The sequence below is a fragment of the Pseudophryne corroboree genome, chromosome 3 (assembly GCF_028390025.1).
Source record: "Pseudophryne corroboree isolate aPseCor3 chromosome 3, aPseCor3.hap2, whole genome shotgun sequence".
NCBI classification, from domain to species: Eukaryota; Metazoa; Chordata; class Amphibia; order Anura; family Myobatrachidae; genus Pseudophryne; species Pseudophryne corroboree.
The window spans coordinates 708,883,017-708,896,368 of NC_086446.1; the positions used below are offsets into that span (position 1 = coordinate 708,883,017).

Genomic DNA, 13,352 nt, shown 5'->3' on the forward strand with positions numbered 1-13,352 from the left:
GACTGACTCTCACAAGGCCACGTGTCTCAAATGTTATTTTCTAAATCAATCAATGAATTGATTAATCGATCAATCAAACAATCCTTTACCTGCCTTCCACTACATACTCCATCTCCATTCCCCAGTACTGCCCTAAAGCCTCTTCTTGATTAATGAAAACATTCTTAATGTGGGGTTGTATATTTTATTAATTTGCCATCCTCTCTGCCATTGCTGTGCCGCATTGTTGCTTAGTTTAGCCAGCCAGCCTTTGGCCAATATTGGATAACAATATTGTGACCTGTGAGGTGGTCAAAATTGACTGTAAATGACTGAAAATGAATGTTATTGATGTTAATAATACTGTAGGAACAAAAACAGGCCCAAATTACATGATTGGGCTGTTTTTATAATAATTTAAAAAAAATCCAGATCCAAAACCAAAAAACTTAAGTGATGAATTAGAGCCAACACATCTGGATCCATGCATATCTCTAGACATGCCATACTGTGTAGTTATAGAGTTTTATATTGGTACACAGTATAACTGTATTGTATTACTATCAGGTCCAAAGAATAGTCATGTCGGGATTGATGTGTTATTGCTGTGGTAATACAGAGTGTAACCATAATGTATTATGATTCAGTTATCAGGTCATATTGTGAAAAGTAGTCCTAAATCTGTATAGAGTGTAATACTAATGAGCATTTTGTCACAGTGGTTAGGAATGCTGCCTCATAGTTCTAAGTCCAGAACATTCTCCCCCGTGTTTGTGTATCTTTACTCTGGTTGCCCCATTTCATCACAGTCCAAAACACATGCCACTAGATTAATTGGCTGCTGGCTAAAATGGACCCTGGTGTGGTGAAGAATTTACACTGTAGCTACAATGAGGCAATGACTGCTGTGAATGATTTCATATCCTCTGTACAATTATAACACTACAATTGTACTGTAATCATGTTCACAAATGGAACAGACAGGGCCGTCTTTTTGTATGGGCTCAATGGGCTCTTGCCCAAGGGCCTCAGGATTATAAGGGCCCTAGACTGATAGCTGAGGGTCCCCTCTTTCCAGGGATACCAGATTTTTGAAAATCGTCCGGAGATATCCGACTTTAAAGCTGTGGTCCCCATCTAAGCCTGTTAATTGCTCTTCCCAGCCAGATATCTTGGGTTCTGTCTGACTTAAGGTCCATACACACTGGACGTTTTTGCCCAGCGTGTATGCACAGCGATGATAGCTGACATCGCTGGGCTGAAAAGCGCTCAGTGCATACACACTGAGCGCTTTTCCCCGCTGCCCAGCGATGTCAGCGGGGGTGAACGGCTTTCCATAGCAGGACGCTATGGAAAGCCGCTGACCCCGCCATTCATCTACTGGTAATACCAGTAGATGAACGGCGGCTGCCAGCGATGAACGGGGAGCGTGCATCAGCGCTCACCGCTCATCGCTTGTCCATACACACTGGGCGGCTTTGAGCTGAAAGCAGCTCAAAACACCAAAAGTGAGCTGCTTTCAGCTCAAAATTGCCCAGTGTGTTTGGGCCTTTAGAGTTTTTCTGAGGGTATCCTCCAAAAGCTGGGACTCTCCCCTTTCTGTGGACACTGGCAGCTTGTCTCTACTATGCCCAGAAACCGAGATATCAGCCTTCAAGCAGCTGTTCCCTGCTCCAGCTCTACACGCCTAATAAGCAGTTTTATATTTTTGTTGGTGGATTGTTCTGGCTCCTGAACTCTGATCCCTAAGTCTCCAGTACCTCCTGAAAGGTGGGTCTCTCTAGTTTTTTTATTTCATTCAAAGCTAAGAAATTTATTTTCATGAACTTGAGATATCAGCAGTCAAGCAAGCTGCCCTCCCACCAGAACATGATGAAAAATAAACCCACTCCCCTATCCACCTCTCCCCTATGTATTAAACACCCCCTACCTCACTGGAAGTCAAGAACCAGGGCCACTTCATTCAGCCCAATGCCCCCCTTCTACAGTTTAGTGTTCTCCCTCCCGCCCCATCTTCCACCATCTGTGCAGTAAAGGAGTAATTAGCAGAAATTACTGCCTCAGGTCCTACATTCTGAGTGGAAGATAGAACAACTCCTACCACCAGCGGGACATCAAAGCTGCCGCTGATAGCACCCCCCACCCCTACCGCTGGAGGATGGGTAGGGGCCCCAGTGCATTGCTGTGCCCAGGGGCCTACACTGCTGTTAAGACAGCCCTGGGAATAGATCTATCTAAATAACATTATTTAAATTAATTTAAAGGTTGCTATGGCAAGAATTGTATAACAAGTTGTAAAAAACTGAACTGAATATAGCTTATGTACTTGGCTCATTCTTGCTGATCCTATACACTGAGCTACTGTACTATATACATCCACACAAAGCCTTCCTTAGGTATTAAGAAACTCTGTGATAATAAAGTGATGTTGTACCTTAATTCATACCTCCCAACTTCTCTGTCTGCCAGGGAGGGACATCCAAAAGTAGGGGGCATGGCCTCACAGCTAGGGGCATGGCCACCCGGCTGGGGTTAAGATACACATTGCTATTATACCCTGTATATATGTGATTTTTTTTTTTCTTGCAACTTACCATATTCAGAGACAGTAAATTCTGTTTCACATCCATCGGTTGATTTAATTCTATATACTCCGAGAGTTAGCTCATTTGCCAAAGGAAAACCAAAATCAGCAAAACCATGATTAGAAGACACATTCAGCCACTGTCCAATACGGCTACCATTTGGGTCCTGTGGGAAAATAGAGAAATTACAGAATTGCTTAATATCTACAGCCTTTTATTTCTTTATTTCTTTTTACGCTACAGCATAGCTGGTAAAATAATAACATTGGACAGTTTATGAAGAAACACTGATTATGCTGGGTGAGGGACGATGGGCGGCGGGGACAGCGGCTTTGGTGGGGGGGTACGATCGAATGGGGGTCCGGATCCTCTTGCTGTATTTAGCCTGTCTCTTAACTGTCATAGCCTGTCTGTTCCTGTATATTATTCTTTTATCTTTCCTGCACTGTTGTTCTTTCAAGCTAGTATATAGGATTACATAGTGCTTGCTTTGTATAAGGGATCTTAGTTTCTATAAATATTCTAGACATTTTCCTACCATGACAGACAAAGCTTCCAAAAGCAAGCCAGGCATAACTGTATATTTCTCTTGTTCACAATGTGGTTCTAAATTGACAAAAGGTTGCATGGAGCCAGGTGCACTCTGTACAGCATGTTCCATGACACTCTTTGTAACCTAGCCTGGAGGGTCAGCAGATCAGTCTGTGATTCCACAGTGAGCAAGGGGTATGGCGGATGCCATAGCTGAACTGCATCAATTCCAGGCTGATAGGGTTTTGTCAGATGCGAAACCTTTTACCTCAGCGTGATACTGATGAGTCCCTCTGGGCCCACAATATGGGCAGGTTTATCTCAGATATGGCGAGTACGTTAAGTAAGATGGTTGCGTCTTCTGGGGCAACCACTATTAAACGGTGACCTTTACCTCCTTCTCTGGCATTTCCAGGAGATGATTCAGACCTGGCTGCTTCATCTCAGGAGGAAGGACAAGTGGATCCTGACTGGGAGGACACTTCCGGTTGGGAGGAGGATTCTGTGGCAAATTCTGGAGTTAAGCTTCTCATTGACACTATATGTCAGATTCTTAATCTCCAGGAGGAGGTAGCTGACACAAGTTCAGCATCTCTATTCAAACACAAGAAAAAGAAAACCTCAGTTTTTCCATATTTTTCTCGCTTTGAGGATACCTGTATAGTAAAATAAACTTGGCTTAAGCCTGACTCTAAACTTCAGGACCCTACATAATTCAAACATCTTTATCCTTTTGCAGATGACGATACCAAACCGTGAGAGATCCCTCCGAAGGTGGACGCTCCAATTACAAGCTTGGCTAAAGCAAAATAATTCCCTCAGTTCAGTCCATTACTTTAAAAGAATCCATAGATCGCAAGTGTGAGGCGGTCCTTAAATCAATTTTCACTCTCCCTGGAGTCTCTCTTCGACCTAGTGCTTGGGTTCTCAAGGCCTTAGATGACTGAATGGCTTAGGTGGTATCGGGAGTTCAGTCTAATAATCCATCAGAGGCTATTCATCTGTCCGAACAAATGACTGATGCTCTGAATTAGGTCAGTGAGGCCTTTTTGGATTTGGTTATGCTACAGTCTCGCATCTCCACCTTGGTGGTGGCGGCCCAGCGTTCTCTATGGCTACGATCTTGGTATGCTGATTCAGATTCTAAACGTATCTTGAAAGCAGTTCTTTTCGACGGGGAGTTTCTCTTTGGATCCAAACTTACAAAAATAATTTCACAGGCCACTGGTGGCAAGAGTCCTTAACTCCCAATTTCCGCTCCAAGACCTAAACCTCCTCGGTTTCAGTCCTTTCGTTCCCAGGGCAGAGGGAGCTTCCAGTCCTTCTGCGGTCTTCCATATTTCCACAAAGAGAAGTTTCCCGTGGCTGGAGAGGCCAGGGCACTTCTTGCTCTGGACCCAATCCATCCGATAAGCCTGCAGCATGACAATCGACATCATGTGGATAGTCCCCTGGTGGTAGGAGTTTGTTTACTCAGGTTCTGGGAAATCTGGCTTCTGTCTTAAGGTTGATGCAGTGTCCCCCAGATGGACTCAGAGGAAGAGATTTTACGGTGAGTAAAAAATACAATTATTGTCTACAGCAATTAAAAAATCATATGTTGAATCAAATTAGTGTAAGGGGTATATTAACTAGTGATGAGCAGGTTCGGTTCGTCAGAATCCGAACCCGCCCGAACTTCACCTTTTTTGCACGGGTCCGAGCGACTCGGATCCTCCCGCCTTGCTCGGTTAACCCGAGCGCGCCCGAATGTCATCATCCCGCTGTCGGATTCCCGCGAGATTCTGATTCTATATAAAGCCGCGCGTCGCCCCCATTTTTCACTCGTGCGTTGGAAATGATCGTGAGAGGACGTGGCTGACGTCCTCTCAGTTTCTATGTTCAGGGGGCTGCAAATATCTGTGCTCAGTGTGCTGCAAATATCTGTGCTCAGTGTGCTGCAAATATCTGTGCTCAGTGTGCTGCAAATATCTACGTTCTCTGCCTGAAAAATGCTCCATATCTGTGCTCAGTGTGCTGCACAGATGCTGCAAATATCTGTGCTCAGTGTGCTTTATTGTGGGGACTGGGGACCACCAGTATTATATAGGAGGAATACAGTGCAGAGTTTTGCTGATCAGTGACCACCAGTATTATACGTTCTCTGCCTGAAAAACGCTCCATATCTGTGCTGCATTGTAGTATATATAGTAGGAGTACAGTGCATAATTTTGCTGACCACCATTATATAATATATAGCAGTACGGTACAGAAGGCCACTGCACTACTTACCTTTGTGTTGTCAAGTATACTATCCATCCATACCTGTGGTGCATTTCAGTTTTGCACAGTTTGCTGACCACCAGTATATAATATATAGCAGTACGGTACAGTAGGCCACTGCTCTACCTACCTCTGTGTCGTCAAGTATACTATCCATCCATACCTGTGGTGCATTTAAGTTGTGCGCAGTATATATATAGTAGTAGGACAGTGCATAATTTTGCTGACCACCAGTATATAATATATAGCAGTACGGTACAGTAGGCCACTGCTCTACCTACCTCTGTGTCATCAAGTATACTATCCATATGTGTGTTGCATGTGCTGTTTGGGGACTATTTTTTAAATCTGCCATCCTGTCTGACACTGCAGTGCCACTCCTAGATGGGCCAGGTGTTTGTGTCGGCCACTTGGGTCGCTTAGCTTAGCCATCCAGCGACCTCGGTGCAAATTTTAGGACTAAAAATAATATTGTGAGGTGTGAGGTTTTCAGAATAGACTGGAAATGAGTGGAAATTATGGTTATTGAGGTTAATAATACTATGGGATCAAAATGACCCCCAAATTCTATGATTTAAGCTGTTTTTGAGGGGGTTTTGTAAAAAAATACCTGAATCCAAAACACACCCGAATCCGACAAAAAAATTTCAGGGAGGTTTTGCCAAAACGCGTCCGAATCCAAAACACGGCAGCGGAACCGAATCCAAAACCAAAACCCGAAAAATTTCCGGTGCACATCACTAATATTTATTTAAGATCAATTTTGTAGTCAATTTCATAGTCGATTTAAATTGGCTGAAATCGAATTTCTATTTCATTTTCCAAATCACTGTACTCATTAACTAAAATTTGATTTTGAAGTTGATTTCAAACTCGAATTCAATGTGGGTTGATTTTGACTAGTGTTTTTATTTTCTTGGTTTTGGATGTCCACTTCCAATTCGAACATACAGTAAAATCACCTATAAAACCGATTACCAAACCAAATAAAATAAAGATCAACACACTTTTCAAACATACCACATGCACTGTAAGCATCATAAACTCATTATACAAACACTGACACACACACAAGTAGTTTTGTGCAGTGAGAAGAGGAGAGAGGGGAAATAAATTAACAGAGAAAAAAGTAAGTGTTGAGATTTTTGTCTTGTCTATGTCTGTATTGTGTTGTCATTTTGAAGTTTGTCATATTTTGTGTCTAGTTTCATTTATTATTTTTATGTATGCCAGTGTGTATGTGTGTGTGTGTGTGTGTGTGTGTGTGTGTGTGTGTGTGTGTGTGTGTGTCTGTGTGTGTGTCTGTGTGTGTGTCTGTGTGTTTTTATTTTAAGTTTGATAGTGTAGTTTTTTTTTTTTCTTGTGATTGTGTCCTTTTTTTAAGGGCATCACAATTAAGTTCCAATAGAAAGTATTTTTAAAGCCAAAATCGCTTGTCTGTTATTAGTCTATTATTTTGGAGTTTTCTGTGTCGGTTTTGTGTTCGATTTTTGTTAGCTTTCCAAACTGACTGTTAGTAAATCTGGGGATCCTGTTGTCATCTATGTCAAAGTACCAATGTTTGGTCGATATTCAGTTTTGGTCGGGATTCGGTTTTATAGTCGATTTTACAACGGTTTCGCCTTTAGTAAATCTGCGATTTGTAAAATCAAATAAAAATCAACTACAAATACAACAAAAACCCAAATAGACCTTTAGTAAATATACCCCTAAACGTTTTTCACAGCTTTCCTGGTAAGCACCTGGGGAAAGATTTAAACTGCATGAATTTACTAACTACAATTTAACTAGAAGTGAGTTCCCAGAGAACCGAACCCCCCCCCCCCCCCCACCACCGAGCATCCCGTTCCGAGCCAGAATCCGAGTCCAGCTCGGGACTTCCCGCCAGACTCGGATCCCAGAACGAGGCAAAACGTCATCATCCCGCTGTCGGATTCTCGTGGGTTTTGGATTCCATATAAGGAGCCGCGCATCGCCGCCATTTTCACTCCATACTTGGAGAGTGAGGGAGACAGACTTCTGTCTCTCTCTGTGGGTGGTGGCATCAGGTGGGGTCAGTGTGTGCTCTGTAGGGGTACTGTTCCTGTCACTGTGGTGTACCTGTGCTGTTAGGGGTGCTGTCCTGGCTGTCACTGGTGTTTCATGTGCTGTTAGGGGTGTTGCAGCTGTACATGGGTGTTGCTGTCCTGGCTGTCACTGTATTGTACAGGAGGCAGGGGCACTGTCCTCCTGTATGCTGTGAAAATACAGGGGTGCTGGATGTAAAAATCCAGGGGTGTAGTGAAAATAAATGTACACTGGCCCTGTCTTGTATGCTGTAAAAATTCTGGGGTGCTGCTGTGAAAATAAATGTACACTGGTCCTGTATGCTGTAAAAATACAGGGGTGCTGCTTTTAAAATAAATGTACACTGGCCCTGTCTTGTATGCTATAAAATTACAGGGGTGCTGCAGTTAAAATAAAAGTACACTGGTCCTGTATGCTGTAAAAATGCAGGGGCGCTGCTGTTAAAATAAATGTAAACTGGCCCTGTATGCCTATAAAATACAGGGGTGCAGTGGAAATAAATGTACACTGGCCTTGTCTTGCATGCTGTAAAATTACAGGGGTGTTGTGAAATTCAGGGGTGCTGGCTCTGTCCATGGTTGTGATGTCTAGGCCTGACCTTCACAACACTATGGGAAGAGGAGGCTCCTACCACCAATTGCACGCCCTCTGCAAGTGCTGGGAGGAGCACCGCCAATCCAGTTGCTGATATTGAGATTGAGGATGTCACTGTAGAAGTACACCAGGATGAGGAGGATATGGGTGTAGCTGGCGCTGCGGAGGAAGTTGACGATGAGGATTCTGATGGTGATGTGGTTTGTTTGAATAAGGCACCAGTGAAGACAGTTGTTGGCCATGGGAGGAAAAAATAGGATTTTAATATACCTACCGGTAAATCCTTTTCTTGTAGTCCATAAGGGATATTGGGGAAAGTATTAGTACAATGGGGTATAGACGGGTCCAAAGGAGCAAGTGCATTTTAAAAATTCTTCACTGGGTGTGCTGGCTCCTCCCCTCTATGCCTCCTCCGACAGCTCAGTTATAGGTAAACAGTGCCCGAAGGAGATGAACATACTTGAGAGAAGGAACTTAACAACAACAACAGGTGTGGTGAGAATTAAACACCAGCACACCAATACAAACTTAGCCAGCAAGGTCTGGCAACATTAACATAAGCTCAGCCAGCAAAGTCTGGCAACATTAACAGCAACAGCCGAACAGGAACACAAAATAGAGAACCTGCAGAAAGTCACTGCACAGAGGCGGGTGCCCAATATCCCTTATGGACTACGAGAAAAGGATTTACCTGTAGGTATATTAAAATCTTATTTTCTTTAGCATCCATAAGGGATATTGGGGACAGAATTAGTATGATGGGGATGTCCCAAAGCTTCCAGAATGGGTGGGAACGTGCGGAGACAACTGCAGCACCGCCTGCCCAAACTAGGTATCCTCTTTGGTCAGGGTATCAAATTTGTAGAACTTCACAAAGGTGTTAGTCCCCAACCAGGTAGCAGCTCGGCATAGTTGTAGGGCCGAGTCTCAATGGGCAGCTGCCCAGGAAGAACCCACCAATCTTGTAGAGTGGGCCTTCAGAGACTGTGGAACTGGTAAGGCTGCCGACGCATAAGCCTGTTGGATAGTAAGCTTAATCCAATGAGCAATGGACTGCTTTGAAGCAGGGCAACCCTTTTCACGTGCATCATACAGCATGAACAAGGAATACATCTTCCTGATGCGAGCCATCCTTTTGATATAGACCTGCAAGGCTCATACAGCATCCAATGCCTCTGGAATAGAAGCAGTGCCAGAACTGGACGGAATCACAATAGGTTGATTCAACTGAAATGCGGAGACCACCTTCAGCAGGAACTGCTGTCGAGTCCTGAGCTCCGCTCTGTTCTCGTAAAAGACCAAGTATGGACTTTTGCACAACAAGGCCCCTAATACTGAGACACGTCTAGCAGAAGCCAGGGCCAGTAACATCACTGTTTTCCACGTGAGGTATTTATCCTCTACCATCATCAGAGGTTCGAACCAGGAGGACTGTAGAAAACGTAACATAACATCTAGATCCCAAGGTGCCGTAGGGGGTACAAACGGAGATTGTATATGAAGCACCCCTTGCAAGAAGGTCTGAACTTCCGGCAAGAGAGACAACTTCTTCTGGAATAAGATGGAAAGAGCTGAAATCTGGACCTTAATGGATCCCAGACGTAAGCCCTTATCCACTTCAGCCTGCAGGAAATGCAGGAACCTTCCTAAGTGGAATTCCGCAGAAGGATATGTGCGTTCTTCGCACCAAGAGACATATCTCCGCCAGATATGATGATAGTGTTTTAACATCACAGGTTTTCTGGCTTGTACCATAGTGACAATGACCTTTTTGGAATGCCCTTTGTGACCTAGGATGTTCTGCTCAACTTCCATGCCGTCAAACGAAGCCGCTGTAAGTCTGAGTAGACGAACGGTCCTTGTTGAAGAAGATCCCTTCTTAGTGGTAGAGGCCAAGGGTCCTATACGGACATGTTTAGAAGAGCCACGTACCACGCTCTTCGGGGGCAATCAAGATTGCTTCCACTCTTTGATGTCTGATCCGCTTGAGCACCCTTGGGATCAGAGGAATCGGAGGAAACAGGTAGACCAGCTGGTAAGGCCAAGGGGAAGTCAGCACATCCACTGTGCTCACCTGAGGGTCCCTGGTTCATGAGCAATAGCAGTGAAGCTTCTTGTTGAGACGAGAGGCTATCAAGTCAATTTGTGGGCAACCCCACCTGTCGATGATCAGTTGGAACACTTGAGGGTGTAGTCCCCACTCACCCGGGTGGAGCTCATGGCGGCTAAGGAAGTCCGCCTCCCAGTTGTCCACTCCCGGAATGAAGATTGCGGACAGCGCTCTTGCATGTTTTTCTGCCCAGAGGAGTATTCTTGACACTTCTCGCATGCAGGCCCTGCTTTTTGTCCCTCCTTGTCGATTGATGTATGCCACCGCCGTGGCGTTGTCCAACTGCACCTGGATCGCCCAATCCCTTAGTAGAGGAAACGCCTGAAGCAGAGCGTTGTGGATAGCCCGAAGTTCCAGAATGTTGATTGGAAGCAGGGCCTCCTGGGCAGACCACCTGCCCTGGAACTGCTCCCCTTGGATGACAGCTCCCCTGGAGGACCAAAAGGACTGAGTAGATGGTCCCAGATAAGTAAGTCTAGCAGGAGGGTCCCCCGAAGGGAGAAACGTGGATTTCCCGGCCGTAGCCTTCGAAATCCAGGTGTCCACATCACCTCCAAAGAGCCATTCACCTGTAAAGGGAAGAGATTCCACATTACACTTTGAGTCAGCATCAGCAATCCACTGACGTAACCATATGGCTCTGCGCGCAAACACCGCCATAGCCGTGGTTCTAGCATTAACAGTGCCAATCTCTTTTAAGGAGTCACAGAGGACTCTTTCCGTGTCCTGAATGTGAGTCAGTAAAGCAACAGTGTCGACTAAGGTCATATTACCTGAGAGACCTTCTTTTATTTGACTAGCCCAGGAATGGATTGCATGTGTCATCCAGCAACCTGCAATGACCGGCCTTTGTGCTACACCTGTAGCAACTTAAATAGATTTTACAGTGGTCTCTATTATTCTATCTGCGAGGTCCTTCACCTTAAGGGAGCCCGGAGCAGGGAGCACTGACTTTTTAGAAAGGCGAGAGACTGAGACGTGTACGGCTGGAGATTCTTCCCAGAATTTCCAGCCTTCAGGGGCAATGGGGAAGGTATTTAGAAACCTTTTTGTCATCTGATATTTTTTATCTGGATTCTTCCAGGCTAGTTTAAATAAATCATCCAATTCCGTGAAATCAGGGAATGGGACTTTTGGTTCCTCTTGAGGGAGGAAAAATGACTGCTGAGTACTTGCATCCCCCAGGGGGAGCTTTAACACCTCCCTAATAGCCAATATGAGGGGTTCAATCCCCCGAATCGGGGTGGGATCCCCACATATGGGGTCTCCATCATCCCCAGCATCCTGTATATCATCATCAGTATCATCTGATAGGAGTGCTGTTAGAGCAAGTTTTTGTGAAACAGGCAGGGAGGGACGCTTAGCAGTAAGGCTAGCCACTGCTTGTTGCAGTTCTTGTGTCTTGTTTGCATTTGCAGTGAGCTAAGATGACATATCAGACATCATAGTTTTTATAGCCCCCAACCAGGTGGGCTCTGCACTCTCCCCCACATTAGTATCAGCATGAGATGTCTGACTACACTGCTCACATGATATTGAGCTTTATGTGCTAGGAGAGAATCGGGCATTACACACACTGCGAGACTTCTATTTTACCATAGTGTAGTAGAAAACAGTACAATATACACAGACAATACAGTCTGATATGAAATATGACAAGCCTGCCCTATTTCATGTGGGAGGAGACAGAGAAGAGAGAACTCCAGCGCACCCAACGCGGACCGGCCCCAGTGAGGCTGTCAGTGGTTGTTAGATCTGTGTAAACACAGTGAGATTATGTATAAAATCCTCTTTTGTGCACAATAATAGCGGCTCTCCCCCCTTATACCCGGTACCAGATGCATACAGGGACAGTTCTGGAGGAGCTGTGTAAGGCTGCTGCAACTGCTGCTCATGCAGAGGAAGGCGCCAAAATGCAGCTGAGCCCGCTCTAATGTAGCTCCGACCCCCTCCATGGTGCCGGAGCTACTGTTTAATATTTATACTGGCCATGTCTCCTTATGTATGTACAACCTCACATAAATGCTTGGTTTACCTGTGTTTCGCCAGTCTCACGCAGGGGCTATAGCGGATCCCCCCAGGAGGGACCCGTACACCGCACCCGCGCCTCATCCGCACATTTGACAGGGGGACCCCCCCTAGCGGGGCCTCTGGTTGGTACCACCGATGATCACCTTCAGGTAGTGTTAGGGGTGTGTGGCATGCTGCGGCTGCGACAGCCAAGGCGCCATGCCCCGCTGAACAAACAGCCCCTCAGGACGGTGGTCCTGCAGCGGAGAATCGGCTCTGCACCTCAAGAGGCCAGTGACCATTTCCCCCTAACTCCCACGGCGCAGGTATACTGTTGCCCAAACAGCATACCGAAATCATTAAAAGTTAGAAATAAAAATGAAGAAAAACTCTGGAGCTTCAGAGTGTGCATCCTCTCCTGAGGGCACTTTTTCTAAAACTGAGCTGTAGGAGGAGGCATAGAGGGGAGGAGCCAGCACACCCAGTGAAGAATTTTTAAAGTGCACTTGCTCCTTTGGACCCGTCTATACCCCATCGTACTAATTCTGTCCCCAATATCCCTTATGGATGCTACAGAAAGCCCATTGTCATGCCTGGGCAAAATACCAAAAAAGCCACCTCTTTGGTGTGGAATTATTTCTCCACAAATCCGGAAAACAGGTGTCAAGCCATCTGTTGCCTTTGTCAATACATAATAAGTAGGCGAAAGGATGTTAAACACCTAGTAACATCCTCCCTTATACGTCACCTGCAGTGCATTCATCATAAGTTATTGTCAAGTTCAGAAACTTTGGGTAATAGTGTAAGCAGTCCACTGACACCTAAATGATGTGGTTTGGTTGAATATTATTTCTCTATGAGGATGAGGATGTAAACACTGAAGGGGGGGGGTAATCTGAGGATGAGGACGACATCTTGCCACTGTAGAGCCAGTTTGTGCATAGAGAGATTAATTGCTTCATTTTTGGTGGGGGCCCAAACAAACCAATCATTTCAGCCACAGTTATGTGGCAGACCCTGTCGCTGAAATGATTGGTTTGTTAAAGTGTGCATGTCCTGATTATACAACATAAGGGTGGGTGGGAGGGCCTAAGGACAATTCCATCTTGCATGTCTTTTCTTTGCCACATTATTCCAGGTGTCCTGCCCTGTATGGGGTGCTGCCCCTCTGCCCTATCAGTCCAGGGGTGCTGCCTCACTGCCATTTAAGTCCA

General features: G+C 45.3%; 1 protein-coding gene across 2 annotated transcripts in view; it reads right to left on the reverse strand.

Moving 5' to 3' along the window:
- Positions 1–13,352, reverse strand: part of LOC135056662 (alpha-2-macroglobulin-like) — a 644,880-nt gene that overhangs the window by 497,951 nt on the left and 133,577 nt on the right. For both annotated transcript variants that reach the window (XM_063962106.1, XM_063962105.1), the window contains exon 6: positions 2,574–2,730. In XM_063962106.1, coding sequence (XP_063818176.1) covers positions 2,574–2,730 — 157 coding nt within the window. The remainder of the gene's footprint in view (positions 1–2,573; positions 2,731–13,352) is intronic.